The sequence below is a fragment of the Bufo gargarizans genome, chromosome 3 (assembly GCF_014858855.1).
Source record: "Bufo gargarizans isolate SCDJY-AF-19 chromosome 3, ASM1485885v1, whole genome shotgun sequence".
NCBI lineage: Eukaryota > Metazoa > Chordata > Amphibia > Anura > Bufonidae > Bufo > Bufo gargarizans.
Genome location: NC_058082.1, coordinates 20,901,228 through 20,919,299, shown reverse-complemented (window position 1 = coordinate 20,919,299; position 18,072 = coordinate 20,901,228). Strand labels below are relative to the sequence as shown.

At 46.3% G+C, this 18,072-nt stretch overlaps 1 protein-coding gene across 1 annotated transcript in view; it reads right to left on the bottom strand.

Moving 5' to 3' along the window:
- TRPC6 (transient receptor potential cation channel subfamily C member 6) overlaps positions 1–18,072 on the bottom strand; it is a 229,383-nt gene that overhangs the window by 37,237 nt on the left and 174,074 nt on the right. Inside the window, exon 9 of the mRNA XM_044286027.1 lies at positions 4,949–5,152. Coding sequence (XP_044141962.1) covers positions 4,949–5,152 — 204 coding nt within the window. The remainder of the gene's footprint in view (positions 1–4,948; positions 5,153–18,072) is intronic.

Sequence of the window (18,072 nt, the reverse complement as noted above, 5' to 3'; positions counted from 1 at the left end):
GGACCAAAACAACGGCCTTGTGCATGAGGCCTGAGGGAAAGATCTGCACCTGTTCTGTGTTTAGAGCCACACCTGGTTTTCGATCAAAATCACTGATGGAAATCACTGACTGAACACTGACATGTGAAATGAAGCATAAGGGTGGCTTCTAGTGTTGAGCGGGACTTCGATACGAGTTTCAGGATAAATTAAATTCGCCGCAAAGCCAAATTTCCTCCTGCTTCGTGGTAGAGAATCGATTTAACCAGACATAGCGCAAAAAACATGTAGGTTAAAGAGGTTATCGGAGCCTGGAACTGCTCCCCCCATATGCCGGGCCCCTCACACTGAATATACTTACCTGGCTCCCTGCTCCCCGCTTACCTGGTCCCCCCACTGCCGCTGCTGCTTCTACCCATGCGTGGATGAAAACATCAGGTGTTGGGGGGCAGGGGGTTTCTAGTGGCAGACAATGGCAGGCAGTGACGGGCACAAGCCTCCCTAGATTCCCGCCAACCTTCCCCCCGGAAGTTTTCATTCGTGAGCGGGGACCAGGAGCGGTGCAGGGAGCGGGGAGCCAGGTAAGTATATTCAGTGAGAGGGGCCCGGCAAATGGGGGAGCATTTCCAGGCTCCGATAACCTCTTTAACCTACATGTGCTGCCACCCAATGGTTGTTATGTGCTTTGCAGCCTGCCATATTGTATTCAATTGGTTTCATTAGAAATTGGAGTCCTTAAAGGGCTTTTCCCGTATTTTATTATTGATGATCTATCCTTAGGTCCGACACCTGGCACGCTCGCCGATCAGCTAGTTGAAAAGAAGACCACACTCCATGCGAGCATAGCCTTCCCTTTATTGTTTACCTGCTCGTCATCGACATTGCAGCGATGAGCTGGTGTAATTACAAGAAGGGATTTTAAGGGATTTTGCAGTACTTATATATAGATGCCCTACCTCAGGTCATCAATATCAGGTCAGTGAAGGTCTTTCACCAGCCACCTCCACTGATCAGCTGTTTTGGGCAGCCAGTGGACTATACAGTGGACTGAGCCAGAAGCACAATGTCCAATGTGTAAGGGCTCATTCACACGAACGTGTGATGCCCGTTGCCGTATTGTGGACCGCATTTGCGGACCCGCAATACACGGGCACCGTTCCATTTGCATTCCGTATCACGGATGCGGACCCATTCACTTCAATGGGTCCACAAATCCGGAGATGCGGAACGGAAGCACGGAATAGAACACTACGGAAGCACTACAGAGTGCTTTCTGGGGTTCCGTTCCGTGCTTCCGCACTGCAAAAAGATAGAACTTTGCGGAACGGACAGATTGCTGACCCATTCAAGTAAATGGGTCGGCGATCCCCATGTGGCTGCCCCACAGACGGTGCCGGTGCATTTCGGACCGCAATTTGCGGTCCACAGCACGGGCACGGGCTTCACACGGTCGTGTGAACATGCCTTAAGGCTGTGCCACTACACAGTGGACATAACTGATGGGAGTTGTATTCCGGTGCCAAAAACTACACAGCTGTCCAAAACAGCTGATTGCGGGGTTGCAGGGTTTTTGGACCGCCACAATTGGAAATTCATGACCTATCCTGAAAATATGAATAAATGTGGGCAGAGCACTCAAAGACATGAGCAGCAGTTTTCCCTAGGGTTTCCCTAGTGTGACATTTTTTCTGGCTATCCTGAAAATAGACTATCAGTACCTAAGTTCTGGAGAACCCTTTTAGGGTAACTGGATTTGGGGCCTATCCTCAGTTTTCTGGTGTAAAAAAAACCAAAAACAAATTTTGGCGCATGGAAAAGTGGGCATCGTTAGCTTGGTTAATGATTTTCACTCCAGATTTATCACTACAAGGGTTTTTCCAGGATTGGAATATTGATGACCTGTTCTCAGGATAGATTATCAATTTTCACGCAATGCCTGCCAATCAGCTGATCGAAGAGGTCACGACCTAGGCCAGTGTCATCACGATCATCGGTCACATGGCCTATGTGCAAAGCAGTCACATTCAAGTGACTAGGGTTAAGCTGCAATACCAAGCATGGCCACTATACAATGTACAGCGCTGTGCTTGGTATTCTGTAAAGAGATCGGTGGGGGTGTCGGGAGTCGGACCCCCACCACTCATATAGATAACCTATCCTGTGGATATCCCATCAATACTGAACTCAGAGAAAACCCCCGTAGTCATATGTCTAGACAAAAGTGTAATGTTTAAGTTGTGCAAAGTTTATCAAACCATGTGCGACATTTTATCAATTTGGCTAAAATTATTCCAACGCGCACACAATCAAAAACTAAATTCAAGAAGTGCCCTGATGATAATTTAATTCACCCCACAATATATACAGAAATGCTTCTGTATAACATACGGCGACTCATCTCCATCCAACTCAGACCTGGAAGCTGTAATCCTGCTACGTGCATGATATGGATTTCTGCAAATTAGAGTGGGTTCACATCAGTGTTACGAATTCCGTTATTGTTTTCCGTTATAACATGGTTATAACGGAAAATAATGGAATTCGTAAGACGGAATTCAAAACGGAAACCTTTACAGGCACTCCATTTTTATCCGTCATAATAGAGGTCTATGGGCAAGCATAAAGGACCCGTCTGGTTTCCGTTATGAAGGATGGAAAAGAAAGTCCTGTCGACAGGAAACCAGCCGGATCCGTTCTGCTTGCCCATAGACTTCTATTATGACGGATCAAAACGGAATGCCTGTAAAGGTTTCCGTTTTGAATTCTGTCTTACGAATTCCGTTATGTCCATGTTATAACGGAAAACAATGACGGAATTCGTAGCGCTCATGTGAACCCGCCCTTAGTATTTGTGCTTGTAAGAAAAGAACGTTTCTTCGTGTTCCTGCTGGAAGTAAATCCTCAGCTGTAAAATAACCTTTAAAAGAAATCAGGGGGAAAAAAAATCTAAAGAACCTCAAATTTAGTTCAGTTTCAAAGTACATTATGAAAGTGCTCGGCCGGACCCCAGCAATCCTGAGAACGGCAATGGTGTCCATTTTCCTTTTGTTACGAAGAGATACGATCTCGAGAAACTAAACAGGATCCAACTCCAACAAACGGGAAACCCACGAGCGGGAACACAAGAGCCCCTGATTTTAATTACAGCGCGGAGAACAGAAACAGCTGGGCCCCTGCTTGCTGATCAAACGTCATAGACATGCCATTTCCTTCAGCCAACATGGTGTAAAGTTCAGCACGGAGATAAGTCAAGTAATTAAGGCCATTGTGTTCTACGGAGAGATGTTCTATAGAGATAAGATTGGACTGGAATTAAAGTGAACCCATCTGTAGGCACAGTGTGGATATTACATGGGAAAATGGAAGGCACCAAGACAAAGGTCAACAGTTTATGAGATGAATATTCCCGCAATGCAAAGAACTGTAGGAGATAGCAGAGCTGGTGCAGAGGGGATGACCTAAACGGAATCTGTGGGCTGCATACAAATGTGTCCTTCTTTACCTTTCCTCTTGGCTCAAGATATCCTAAGATGTGTAACACAGGATGACCAGCTTTAAAAAAGCAGATTTTTTTGATACTCCGTCACAAGACGTCTATGTATTTGTGTGGCCACCAAGTCAAAAAAAGATGAGACAAATCAGGGCTGGACTCCGCAGCAGCTGCATGGACTTCCTCTATGATATGTTAACCGTTGGCAAGAAGGAATGACAAACTGAGGTCTGCTTAGTTCGTAAAAAAGACAGAACTATGACAAGAGGTCATCCACTAATTGTAAAGGAAAAAAGGTTTCATCATCAGCATAGAAGAGGATTCTTTACGGTAAAAGCAGTGAAACTATGGAACTCTCTGCCTGAGGAGGTGGTGATGGTGAGTTCACTAAAAGAGTTCAAGAGGGGCCTGGATGCCCCAACCAAAATAAATAGTTATTTAAATTATATGTAGTTGATTCCTAGAGATTGATTGATCCAATCTGTATGTGGTGTCAGGAGGAACATTTTTCCTTTAATATGAGGAAGATGGCGCCAGTCTCATACTGGGTTTCCAGGATTACTACAGTATTTAACAGATATGCCCATGTAGCTGCTTATCTTATCTTTTCCATGCTTTTTTTTTTACAAGTTGAACTCTCCTAACCCGTTTTCACCATGTAGCCCAATCCTTCTGGTTTATTACATCCACCCAGCTAGTTACATGGACACACCCCTATCACTGCCTCTAACAACGCCCAGCTAGTTTATAGCTCCTCCCACTCAGCTAGTTACATGGACACTCCCCTATCACCACCCCTAACAACACCCAGCTAGTCAATAGCTCCTCCCACCAGCTGGTAACATGGACACTCCCCTATTACTGCCTCTAACACCCAGCTAGTCTATAGCTCCTCCCACCCAGCTAGTTACATAGACACTCCCCTATCACTGCCCTAACACCCAGCTAGTCTATAGCTCCTCCCACCCAGCTAGTTACATAGACACTCCCCTATCACTGCCCCACCCATGGACATAACATCGCAGGAAATAAGAAAGAGCTGCATGGACATGGTCATGTGACCACAGCCCAGAACGGGAGACAGTAGCAATAAAGGAAAAATATATATATTACAAAATTACAGTGACCTTTATAAATGATTAATAAAGGATGTTGACTTTAAAGTCTATAGTGCATTATGACATTTTTGCTTATATGTGTTTTCTCTAGCATTTTTTGTGTTTTTAGCAAAATGCAGCTAGCTCCGATCCTGGAATGCCCAGCTGTTTATTATAGCTGGCTCCCATGCCAGCACCATTTATGTGGTGTACCATCACAGGACAGGGAGGGTTTAAGCCTCCTTCTGGCACACAGCTCTTGGGGCACATGCTAGGCCCTGGCCTGGATGCATACAGTATGTATTTGTAAGGTACAAACAAACATAATGTACATAAAAAACACTGCATAGGTAGAAAAGGTATGAAAACGAGCCTCGTATACCTTGTTCATCTCGGAGTCCTCCTGTAAACCCCTTGAGTGGCAGGAAAGGATTCTCGGAAGAAAGGATTTTATTTTCAGCGCAACGTAAACAAAAGATTTAGGACTTGGAACCAAGTTGAATGGCACTGGAAGGGTCCTTCCTTCCTCAAAGTACGAAAACCAAAGCTTGGCCCTGGCAAATTTCCATTCCACATCAGCGTCATCCTGAATAAAAAATATATGTATAAAATGTTAAACTATTAATACAAACTAGTGCAGACAAAGAACAGTGCTGTTGCTAATGGTAACAAATCAATACCGTGCTATCACTTCCTAGCCATTGCTTTTAGGAAGAAAGTTGGAACCTGATGGGTTGCCATAGGCAACACCGCTAGTGCTGTATTTTGTACAGTTTTTACACAATTTTGGTTGTGGTGGTGTTGCCCTTGGCAACCAATAAGATTCCAAAATTAGTAGATGAAGAGCAGATTTCTCTCAGGGGGCCTCTGCTGTCTGTCAGTGGAAATCAACCCTATTCCTGTAACTATTGCCCGTATTATGGTTGTGCTATCGGCTAACCTTCTGCTACCGGCATCCCGCTGATCACATGATCAGTGACATAACCACTGGGAGCACACACGTGCTGCCCCTGTCCCATTGATTATTGGGCCCAGGGGAAAGACGATACTGGCTGCCTTCCAAGAAGCCATCGTAGTCTCCTGATGTGTCAATAAAAAAAAACTGGGTAGTTTGTTAAATAATCCACCCAGTTTTTAAATAGATATAGGCTAGTTGAAATGCTGTGCTGGAGGCCCACCTATGTCAGGGGCCCACCGGGGGATCCACCTGTTCCCTTGTGGGCCATTCCGAGCCTGCATAGGTCTCACAAGTGCTTTTTTTTGCTACTGGCGTATTGGTTAATTAGATGGATTTTTTTGGTCTTTCTAGCTTTAAAAAAAATAAAATAAACTAGCATGTTGGAGCTCTTGGTGATTTTTGCAGGCATTTTCACTTCTTCTCTAATAACACTAGTGAAAGGACACATCGGCATTTCAACGAGGCGCAGACATCATAATTAAAGTAGGCAAATCCTCCGGCAGACCGTGTGCCTAGTTTTCCTTTACACCATTTCGATAAATCTCCCCAATGTGCCTGCTTTATAAGTGAATTAGTGAATTTCCTTGTGACAGATTCCTTCTATCTATCTATCTCTCATATCCATCTATCTCTCATATCTATAGAATGTGTCGGCAGATAAGAACCATTTGGCCCATCTAGTCTGCCCAATATACTAAATACTATGGATAGCCCCTGGCCCTATCTTATATGAAGGATGGCCTTATGCCTATCCCATGCATGCTTAAACTCCTTCACTGTATTTGCAGCTGCCACTTCTGCAGGAAGGCTATTCCATGCATCCACTACTCTCTCAGTAAAGTAATACTTCCTGATATTACTTTTAAAACTATGTCCTCTTGTAGCAGTTTTTCTTCTTTTAAATATTCTTTCCTCTTTTACCTTGTTGATTCCCTTTATATCTATTTCTCATATCTATCTATCTTGAGGTGGTACAGTCGTCTTCTGATGTTGTAGAAGGTCTGCTTTGTCTTTCAGCATCTCAATGGCTGATTTGAAGATCCCAATCTGGTCAATTATCAGGCCCAGGTAGGTGTACCTGTTGGTGGCTGTAAGAGGGCGGTTGTGTAGCGTGAAGGTAGGGGGCCTGGTTGTGTAGCGTGAAGGTAGGGGGCCTGGAAACACTGTGGTGTTTCCTTATCTAGAACACCACAGTGTTGGTCTTTATTAAAATGATGGAAAGGGCCCGTGTGGTGATGAATTTTTCCAGAATGACTAGCTGTCTTGGAGACCTTTCTCAGTTGGTGATAGTAGGAGAAGGTCATCCGCATACAGAAGAAATTTCACCTCAATGTCACAGAATATGAGACCCTGTGTTGAGGAGGACTCCAGAGCCGCTGACAGCTTGTTGATGTAAATGTTAAAGAGAGTTGGACTGAGGCTGCAGCCCTGTCTGACTCCTCGACTCTGCTGGAAGTAAGCCGTTCTTTTCCCATTTACCTTCACGTTGCATCAGTTCTCTGTGTAGGAGCTTTTGATGATGTTGTATGTCTTTCCTCCTATTCCGCTCTCCAATCCTGGGTGCCACACCGAGTCGAAGGCCTTTTTGAAGTCCACAAAACAAGCGTATATCTTTCCCTTCTTTGTGTTGTGGACAAGGCTTTAGATGAGGCGGTGCAGGGTGTAGACGTGATCTGTGGTGCAATGGTTTGGCATGAACCCTGCTTGGCTTTTACTGAGTACATTGTGCTGAGTGAGAAAGCCGAGGATTCTCTGGTTCAGGATATTGTTAAATAGTTTCCCCAGATTGCTGCTGACACATATCCCTCTGTAGTTGGCCAGGTCATACCTGTCCCTGCTCTTGTGTATTGAGGTTATGACACCTTGGTTCCAGGCATGAGGGAAGTAGCCAGCACTCAGCACAATAATGAACAGTTTTGCTATGGCTGAGTCTAGAGAGTTTTGGAAATCTTTAAGTATGTCTTCCATGCTCTTTAGTTTTGACCTCATTTGTTCTTGGTCTGGGTTATGTTCTGCTCTTGGGATGTCTCTGTAGAGGTCTCTGAAATACTGGAGCCAGATGTTGCCGTTCTGAATATGGACATTGTTTTTCTTCTCATTTGTGACCAGGTGGTTCCATAGTTCCCAGAAGGAGTTATCTTGGAGGGCATCTTGAAGCTGTGTAAGTTTGGTTGAGGTATATTCTTACTTTTTCCTTCTGAGGAGGGTTTTGTATTGCCTCTGCGTTGTGTTGTAGACTTCCCGCAAGTTGGTGTTGTTGGGATCTCTATGCTTTTTAATTGAGGACGATCTTAAGGTCTTCCGTACAGCTTTGCACTCCTCATCAAACCAAGTGTTGGGGTTATCTTCTTTTTGATTCAGATGGCTGTACTTTTTCAGGTCAGCCATTTCTGCCATGGTGTAAAATATATTAAGGTCTCTTACAGCTTGATTGACTCCTTCTATGTTTATCTCAAACACCTTGTTGTTGAAGTAGTAGAGCATCCCTTGGATTTCTGGTTTATTGTGCACTTCTTTATAGGCTTTGCTCTATTTCTGAGCCGATGTCTTGGACCACTTATAAGATGGAGGTAGTGTGAAGAGCCCGACCTGCTGAGGTATTTGTCCTGGTGGTTTGTTTGTGGACTTAATATATAGGGATGTTTGGTTGTGATCAGACAGGTGCGATTGTGGACTGACTATGAAGGCACCAATGTTTGCAGGGTCCATGTCTGTAATGGCATAGTCCACTACGCTGCTAGCCACATGGGAGTTTAATGTTGTCCTTCCTAGAGAGTCTCCCTTGGTGTGACCATTGAGGATGTGGAGTCCTAGGCTTCGGCAAAGATTCAACAATTTTTGGCCACTTTTATTTACCGTGCTGTCGTAACTGTTCCTCTCTGTATGTACTGAGCTGTCGTTGTAGATCTGTGTGGTCCATATATATAGGTGTTTCCATGTGTGGTCCGGTAGTCTATTTCTCAGCCTGTTCTGGCATTGAGGTCTCCCATGATAAGGACTTTGCCCAGAGTTTGATAGTGGGTTGCTTCCCTTTGCAGGATCTCAAAGCATTCTGGGTTGTAGTAGGGGGACTCAGGTGGTGGTAAGTAGGCCGCACAGAGGTAGATGTCGGACTGAGAGGTGAGGATGGAGCGGTCTATTCTGATCCAGATGTGGCTGTTTCAACGTTTCACTGGTCTGATCTGCTCATGGAGCTCCGCTTTATACTACACTAGTATTCCTCCCGAACAGCGGTCAAGTTTGATGGTTTTATTTTTCAGGGCTGGGACAGAGATTTCCTTGTATCCAGTGGGTACCAGGGACTCGCTCTCTGTCTTAGTCCTATGTTTCTCGAAGGATTTGAATGTCGATGTTTCTCAAGCTCTGGGTAAAGTCTGGCTCATTTACTTTACATCCAAAGGCTGACTCGTTCAGACCTTGGATGTTCCAGCTGCTGATTATAAAAGATGTCATAGCGGGTCTATCTATCTATCTATCTATCTATCTATCTATCAATCTGTCTGTCTGTCTATGTATATCTCATATCAATCTATCTTTTTTTTTTGCAGACCTTTCTTTCTGAGGAACTATTATTCTTTGCTGACAACAAGTCTGTCTTAAAATAAGACTTCAAACACCTTGACATCTGTTAATATTTGGACGCTAGATCCAACAATGTTTATTTTTTTGTGCAGTTTTTTGGCTTCGGTGCCTGTGCCCGCTCTTGATGCCTCCCTTTGATAAAGGTTTTATTTACCAACTGACACCGAGCAGACCCTGTAGATGTGACAAACCTACTTCCACCTCTTCACCTTCGTCAGTTCCTGGCAGCCATCGAGTATTCCTATTACAAGTGCAGCGTTTTATCATCGGCTGATTCTTATTGATGCTTGTGACTTTTGTAGCATTGTTTTATACAGATGCCGACCAAGCTGCAAACCATCGGGAACGACTTCAATGAGCCAATGTTCCTGGCGTTAATTCACAGGGCTGCAGTGATTTTTCAGACCTGAGGTGTACGTTATAGAGCGGCACCAATTATTTTTAGTTCATTGGAGAAGGGAGTGGAGATAATCTGGTGCGACATAAAGTACCTTGTAATGATGTGATCACTGTGTGTCATCTCCTCCCCGTGGACTGATTAATAGTCCCCAAAGAGTTTGTTAAATGACATGTATCTGTCACTTCTCCGGCTAAAGATGATGGAAAATGGGATGTGTACGGATATAAATAAATTGCGCACAGCAGGGGAGGGCAAGGACGTCAAATCTGTCTGTAAGGGCTTGTTCACACGAACGTAAGGGCTCTGTGCCCACGCTGCAGGCCACAAATTGTAGTCCGCAATGCACGGGCACCGACCGTGGGGCAGCCACATGCGGATCGCAGACCCATTCGCTTGAATGGGGTCCGCGATCCGTCCGTTCCGCAAAAAGATAGAACAAGTTCGATCTTTTTGTGGAACGGAAGCACGGAACGGAAGACCAAAGAAGCACTACGTAGTCCTTCTGTGGGGCTCCGTTCTGTGCTTCCGCTCCGTTCCGCATCTCCGGATTTGCGGACCCATTCAAGTGAATGGGTCCGCATCTGTGATGCGGAATGCACATGGCTGGTGTATTGCGGAACCGCCGTATGTGACCCGCAGCACGGGCACAGAGCCCTTACATTCATGTGAACAAGCCCTAATAAGGTTTCTGAATTTCCGACTTCATGAAGCAAGAAGAGTTCGAGACATTTTTACGACAATGTCCCCCTAAGAATTAAATACAGTAATATCTGAGCAATGAATTGTGCTCCGATGACCCTGAACCGACTAAAACCAAAACAAGCAACTTTGCGAATTATCTTCATTAGAAATCTCAGCCCCATAGTTAAAAGGCTCCAGTGGTTCATAAAGTTATGGTATATTGTAAAATAATCAATACCCTCATCGATCCCTTGTTCCAACTCCGTTGGTTTCCACTTCCGGGTCCAAGTTTGACACACAGGAAATAGGAGAATGATCGTGATTGGCTGAGTAGTGAGGGTATCGATTTTTTTATATCATTCTAGCCATTTGTCTAATTTTGGCCTGCTGGACCCCTTTAAAGGGGTTGTCCGGGTTCAAAGCTGAACCCAGACATACCCACACTTTCACCCAGGCAGCCCCACTAAGATGAGCATTGGAGCAGTTCATGCTCCGCTGCTCTTCTTTGCCCTGCGCTGAATCGCGCAAGGCAAAGGCATTTTCAGGAGATCTGGTGAAGTACCTGTAAAACGGCTAGGGCAGTGCTAAAGCCGGCCCATCAGAGACGGTGACGTCACCGAGCACACTGCTGGGCGGAAGCTTCCGCCTAGCAGTGTGTTATTATAAATAAAATAAAAACTTGCCCTGCACTGTATAGAAATGCTCTGATGCTAACATCAGAGGGGGCTGCCTGGGTGAAATTCTGGGTATGTCCGGGTTCAGCTCTGAACTCCTTTAAAGGGTATGGCTATTTTTTTATTATTGCATTCTACTCATTTTTAGCAACAAAAAAAAAATCAATTTTTCAATTTCCAGCTGTTTTACTACAGGGGTTAATAGAGAGTGTATCTGCAGACTATCAGTTGAGTTCTGTCATCCTGCAGAGCCGTCTGCTCGGTCTGTACCCTGTTCTTTGAACGTTTGACAGCTTATAAATACTCATTACAGCTCAGTTCTTGTCACGCTGATAAGAATGTGGCTTAAATAAGTGTTTATGAACTTCGGGAGATCAAAGATTACACCGTTAGGCCTCTTTCACACAACCGTTTTATTTTTTCCGTTCACGGGCTGTTTTTTGCATTCCGTATACGGTCCGTATACGGAACCATTTATTTCAATGGTTCCGCAAAAAAAACGGAATGTACTCCGTATGCATTCCGTTTCCGTATTTCCGTTTTTCAGTTCCGTTGAAAGATAGAACATGTCCTATTATTGCCCGCAAATCACGTTCCGTGGCTCCATTCACGTCAATGGGTCCGCAAAAAAAGGAACACATACGGAAATGCATCCGTATGTTTTCCGTATCCGTTCCCTTTTTTGCGGAACCATCTATTGAAAATGTTATGCCCAGCCCAATTTTATCTATGTAATTACTGTCTACTGTACATGGCATACGGAAAAACGGAACCGAAACAGAAAAACAACGGAAACAAAAAACGGAACAACGGATCCGGAAAAAAGGGGCCCGCAAAACACTGAAAAAGCCATACGGTCGTGTGAAAGAGGCCTCACACTGGAAAATTGGCTGCACATTTTTAATATAGATTTTAAAGCCCAAAAAATGTAGAATGCAATAATCAAAGAAAAAATATTGCTCTCGAAGGTAGGAGTTAACCAGTGATGGATAATGATGGCCTATCCTCAGGTTCTAATCCCGGCACCCCTGTCGATCAGCTTTTTCAGGGAACCACCACGCTCCCTGGACCTCTGGGGAGCACAGCCGGCTCCCGGCAGCTTTCCAACCACAGCGCCATACATACTGTAGTATAGCGGCTGTGCTTGGTTCACATCAATGAGGCTGAGCTGCAACGAGGACATGTGACTGATGTACAGTGACGTCACATGGCCTAGGAAGAGGCTGCGGTGCCCACGGAGGGCCCGGCCTCTTCTAACAGCTGATCTGCGGGGGTCCCAGGTGTTGGGTGATATTGATGACCTATCTTGAGGACAGGTCACCAATAATAATAACCGGATAAACCCTTTAAAGAAGAGAGGGCAGAGAGAGTGAAGTAACACATGACTGCATGATCAGACTACACAAGGTTTGTTTGTAGTCTGTAACTATAGAGACACATAGGTCTGTATAGTATCTGTATACAAAAACAAGGTGTAGCGTTTTAAGACTACAGTATGGTTTTAAAAGTGCTCAAACCTATAAAGGGGTTCTCTGGGCTTTTACTATTGATGACCTATCCTCAGGATGGGTCATCAATATCAAATCGGCGGGGGTCCGACACCAGGCACCCTCACTGATCAGCTGTACGGAGAGATGACGTGCGCAGTGCACACGTGCCGTCTCCCTTCTGTCTTACTGTCCACTGCTGTATATTTATGGGGCAGCGGCAGGAACAGAGAAGGGAGATGTCACGTGCGCACTGCGCACGTCATCTCCCCGGACAGCTGATCGGCGGGGGTGCCGGGTGTCGGACCCCCACTGATCTAATATTGATGACCTATCCTGAGGATAGATCATCAATATAGAGCAGGAGGAGCAGAGCAGATTGATATATAGTTTGGTGAGAAAACATTTAATACAATTGTAATTTATACATTTAAGGCCTCTTTCACACTACTTTTTTTTTTTTCGTTTTGCGGGCCGTTTTTTGCGCTCCCTATACGGTCCGTATACGGTACCATTCATTTCAATGGTTCCACAAAAAAAACAGAATGTACTCCGTATGCATTCCGTTTCCGTATTTCCGTTCCGTTGAAATATAGAACATGCCCTATTATTGCCCGCAAATCACGTTTCGTGGCTCCATTCAAGTCAATGGGTCTGCAAAAAAAAAACAGAACACATATGGAAATGCATCCGTATGTCTTCCGTATCTGTTCCGTTTTTGAGGAACCATCTATTCAAAATGTTTTGCCCAGCCCAATTTTTTCTATGTAATTACTGTATACTGTATATGCCATATGGAAAAACGGAACGGAAATGGAAACACAATGGAAACAAAAAAACAGAAAAACGGATCCGTGAAAAACGGACCGCAAAACACTGAAATAGCCATACGGTAGTGTGCAAGAGGCCTAAAGAGGACCTTTCACCTGGATATCCTTAATCTAATTATTATCCTACCTTATAGTGCGCCCCCCACTGATGTCTTGGCACTTTTTTTTTTTCTAGAGAGCCCCCTGTTCGTCCACTGTGGTCCCCGTATCTTTTGGCGCCTCATATGCTAATGAGGCGACTCGGTTACACTAGGGGTGGACTTGTATCTCTCCTGGGCACGGTTATCTTCTCCCTGGCTGCGAGCGCATCCAATCAGAGCGCCCTGCTCTTAGCCAGGGAGAAGGAGCTCAAGTTCTCGCAAGAATTGCAGCTCCTTCTCCTGCGAGAACTTGAGCTCCTTCTCCCTGGCTAAGAGCGGGGCGCTCTGATTGGATGCTCTCGCAGCCAGGGAGAAGATAACCGTGCCCAGGAGAGATACAAGTCCACCCCTAGTGTAACCGAGTCGCCTCATTAGCACCACAGCAGTTCTTTAGAAAAAAATTTAAGTGCCAAGACATCAGTGGGGGCCACACAATAAGGTAGGATAATAATTAGATTAAGGATATCCAGGTGAAAGGTCCTCTTTAAAGGCCTAAAGGGTATGGACAGTGATTCATCCATGAAGATGTTTGTGAAGGATCCGTGTTTGGTCCGTGATGCCATCTGTGTTGTCAATAGTTAACACGGACTTGCAGATTTCAATGGCAGTGTTTGGTCTGCATCATGGACCAAAGTAGTGCAAGTTTCTGACCCATAGGCCTCATGCACACGAACGTGTGCACCCCATTGGCCGTATTGCGGACCGCATTTGCGGATCCGCAATACACGGGCACTGTTCCGTGTGCATTCCGCATAACGGACGCGGACCCATTCACTTCAATGGGTCCGTAAATTCGGAGATGCGGAACGGAAGCACAGAACAGAACCCTATGGAAGCACTATGGAGTGCTTCCATGGGGTTTCGTCCCGTACTTCCGTTCCGCAAAAAGATAGGACATGTTCTATATTTTTACGGAACGGCCGGATCGCGGAACTATTAAAGTGAATGGGTCCACGATCCACTGCATCTGCCCCACGGTTGGTGTTCGTGCATTGCGGCCCACAATTTGTGGGCCGCAGCACGGCCACGGGGAGCACACGTGTGCAAGAGGCCATAGTCAGTGGAAAACCACTGATGTGTGAACAAACACATTGAAGTGAATGGATTAGCGTGATTCACTGACATGTGAAAGAGGCCTTATCTGTGAACTCCTGATAGCTCATAAACACTTAAAAGAAACCTGTCACATTAAACACAGTGTCTCAGCTGCAGGCTGCATGTTAGAGCAGGAGGAGCTGAGCACACTGATATTAAGTTTTGTAAAAAAAGATTTACTAAAATCTGTCACGGCTGGAGATGGGGGAAAAACACCAGCCGTGCGGTGCCAGGAGATGGAAGGGTTGTCACTTGGCCAGAACAACAGAATTAGGGAGCAGGTCACCTCCTAGCGCTTCCCTAATCTGACCCTGACTCCTAGCTGTATGAGCCGACCTTGATGGTAGGAGGGCCCATACTCAGGAACCTCGGATCCCTACTGACCCTCCGTCGTTCTCTGGGCTAGGAGCTGGGTAGACAGCCCGTTCCTCCTGGAGACGGAGAAACAGGAGTCTAATGTGGCCAAGCTACAAAGGGAAACAGAAACAGCTATGGCAGTGACAGGCAAAAGTAATCCACACAACACTCACCTGCCACAGACAACACAACCAGGAACCCATGTGCAGGTGCTGTTAGTACAAGACACCAAGGAACACAGCACACACCAGACATCACACAGGAACCCTGGACCATAAGCTGCAATACAAAACCCCACACACACCTAGATAACACAGTGTAACAAAGATTTATCACCAGAAGGGAGGCCCCCACTGGTAGATGGTAATACACAGGAGGCTGCTCCAGCTATGCCTGGCTGAAGCAACCTACTGAGCCAAGCCAAAGACAGAGGCTTTATAGGCCTAAGAGGCCACACCCAATGGTCAGACACACCCAGTGACTCACACACACACTGGGAAGGGAGTTAACCCTTCCAGCACCAGAGAAGGGAAAACACCACTTAAAAGGGAAGTGCACACAATACATAAAACACAGTGTACACCATACACACACACACCTAACATAAAGGAAGTCAGGTGAGACCGCATGCCAAAGCAGCAAGCTGCCTAGCACCGCTCAGGCTGCTCTGCTGACAATAACAGAACACAACTAGTTGCCCGCGGCAACCACAAGTGAGGCCACACACAGCAACCCTCACCTGTGGTTGAACACACAAACTGAACCGCAGGCAACCGCATGCGGTAAGGAGTCACGGACATAGTCATGGCCGTGACACTCCCACCCCTCAAAGCCCCCCCACCAAAAAAAAAAGAAAACTGGTGAGAGACTCGCACAAGGGGATAGGAGAAGGGAACGTCCACTCTCAGGACATGGTTCCCAGGAAGTCGCTGGCAGCTGCATCCTCTCCCAGCACTCACTCAGCCAGTCCAGCGAGGCCTGCAGCCCGACACAGCGACATGGGAATGGAACCACTGAGAGTGGACGAGGGGACTCTCCACTCACGTCCCCACTCTAGTCGCTGCTAGCAGACACTCCTAACCAGCACGCAGCCGGACCACTTACGGAGTGCTGCCAGCAAACGACCAGAGATGGGAACATGGAGAGGGACAAGGGATCACCAACACGGACACGGAAGGTGAGGTGGCGGGGAATAAGCCACCAACCGTGCCGTTAACAGTAATCCCCCCCGGGACGTTCTCCCTCCGGAGAACGCGCATGCAGGCCACAATTAGATGGCACTGCATGCTGCACCCTCTTCCGAAGGTGTGCACCCACACCAAAAAACACCAGGGTGAGGGGATAAAAATAACAGGGGACGTCAAACGAACACGGTGAGGAAGTGGCGGGGAAAAGCCACTCACCGCGCCGTCAGCGGCGAAACCCCATAACGCTCTCCCTCCGAAGAGCACGCATGTACCCCTTCCGCAGACGGCGGTACATGCTTCACCCTCTTTCGAGGGAACCAGGTGAGGAGCACTTCTGGTCATACTGTCACGGCTGAGGATGGGGGAAACCCTCAGCCGTGCGATGCCCAAATGATGCTAGGCCAGGAGAACAGGATTAGGGAGCAGGTCACCTCCTACAGCGTCCCTAACCTGACCCTAACTCCTACCTGCATGGGCCGACCTTGATGGTAGGAGGACCCATGCTCAGGAACCTCGGAGCCCTGACTTACCCTCCGCAGATCCCTGAGCTAGGAGCTGAGTAGACACCCTGTTCCTCCTGGATACGGACGGACAGGGGTCTCAATGGCCAAGCTGCTGGGAAACTAACATGAACCGCCTATGGATATGGCAGGAGGCTGAAGAGAACTTCCACACCTACCTGCCACAGACACACAGACTGGATCCTGTGCAATACAGCAAGTGTCCACACCCAAACACCAGTGGACACAGCACACACACAAACACACAGGAACCCAGATCCATAGGTGCAAAACATAACAGGGAAAACAACAAGTGGACATAACATAAACTAGAGAATCACAGATTGTTTATGACCACAGGGGTGGCTCCCACTGGCAGGTAATATGCACAGGAGGCTGCTCCAGCCAAGCATGACTGAAGCAACCTACTGAGCCATGCCAAACACCAAGGCTATATAGGCCAAGAAGCCACACCCCACAGTCGGACACACCCAGTGACACACACACACTGGGAAGGGAGTTAACCCTTCCAGCACCTGAGAAGGGAAACACACATAAAGGGGAAGTGACCAAACTAAGATCACACTGTGGCTGTTACCGCAGGCAACGACATGGGTGGCAGCCGTCCTTGGAGACAGCCCGAAGGCCGGGACACTGCCACCACATGTACAACATACCAAACGTTGCCACGGGCAGCCACAGTGAAGGGAAAGTGTCAAAGTGCACACCAGACATACAAACGTGCATACACACACGCACACAACTCCAAGGGAACCGCACACATAGCTGTTGTCCGCGGCAACCACACTTGAGGCAAACAACATCAAGCCTCAAGCTGCGGTTGAAACAACTACCCAAACCGCGGGCAACTGTATGCGGCTCCCAAGGAGTCACGGCCATAACCGTGGCTATGACAAAATCTGTATTTCGGTCATCTAAATTTGTTTTTATTCAGAGCTTTAAAGTGAAGAAGGCGGTCCTATCAGTGATTGACAGCCTTCCCTCTATGGCTGTGTATACAGAGAGAGCTGTCAATCACTGATAGGACCGCCTCCTGGACTTCAAAGCTCTGAATAAACTGAAATTTAGATGACCGAAATACAGATTATAGTAAAACTTTTCCAATAAAACTATTTATCAATCTGTAAATATGTGGCGTTTGTCAGCTCACCTCCAGTGAGTGCACAAGAATCAGGCCGCTTCAGCCCTCCAAAATATCCAATAAAAGGTAAATCTAGCACTGCAATGAAATGTACTAAAATGTAGCGTTTATTCCATACTTGTTGAAATGCGATACATCAAGTCCAAGTGTAGAAACATCACACCGCCTGACGTGTTTCCGACCCCTCCAGGTCCTTAGCCATAGATAGTATATAGTACCTGGAGGGAACTTGATATATGGCATTGAAGTATGGAATAAATGCTACATTTTATTGCATTTCATTGCAGTGCTGGATTTACCTTTTATTGAATATACACTACTCACAAAAAGTTAGGGATATTTGGCTTGTGGGTGAAATTTCAGGATGAAACTAAAATGCCCTCTAACCTTTACAGGCGAACTTAATTTCTCAAAACCTCTGAATGCACACGTCAAACTGTTCAATGTTTCAGT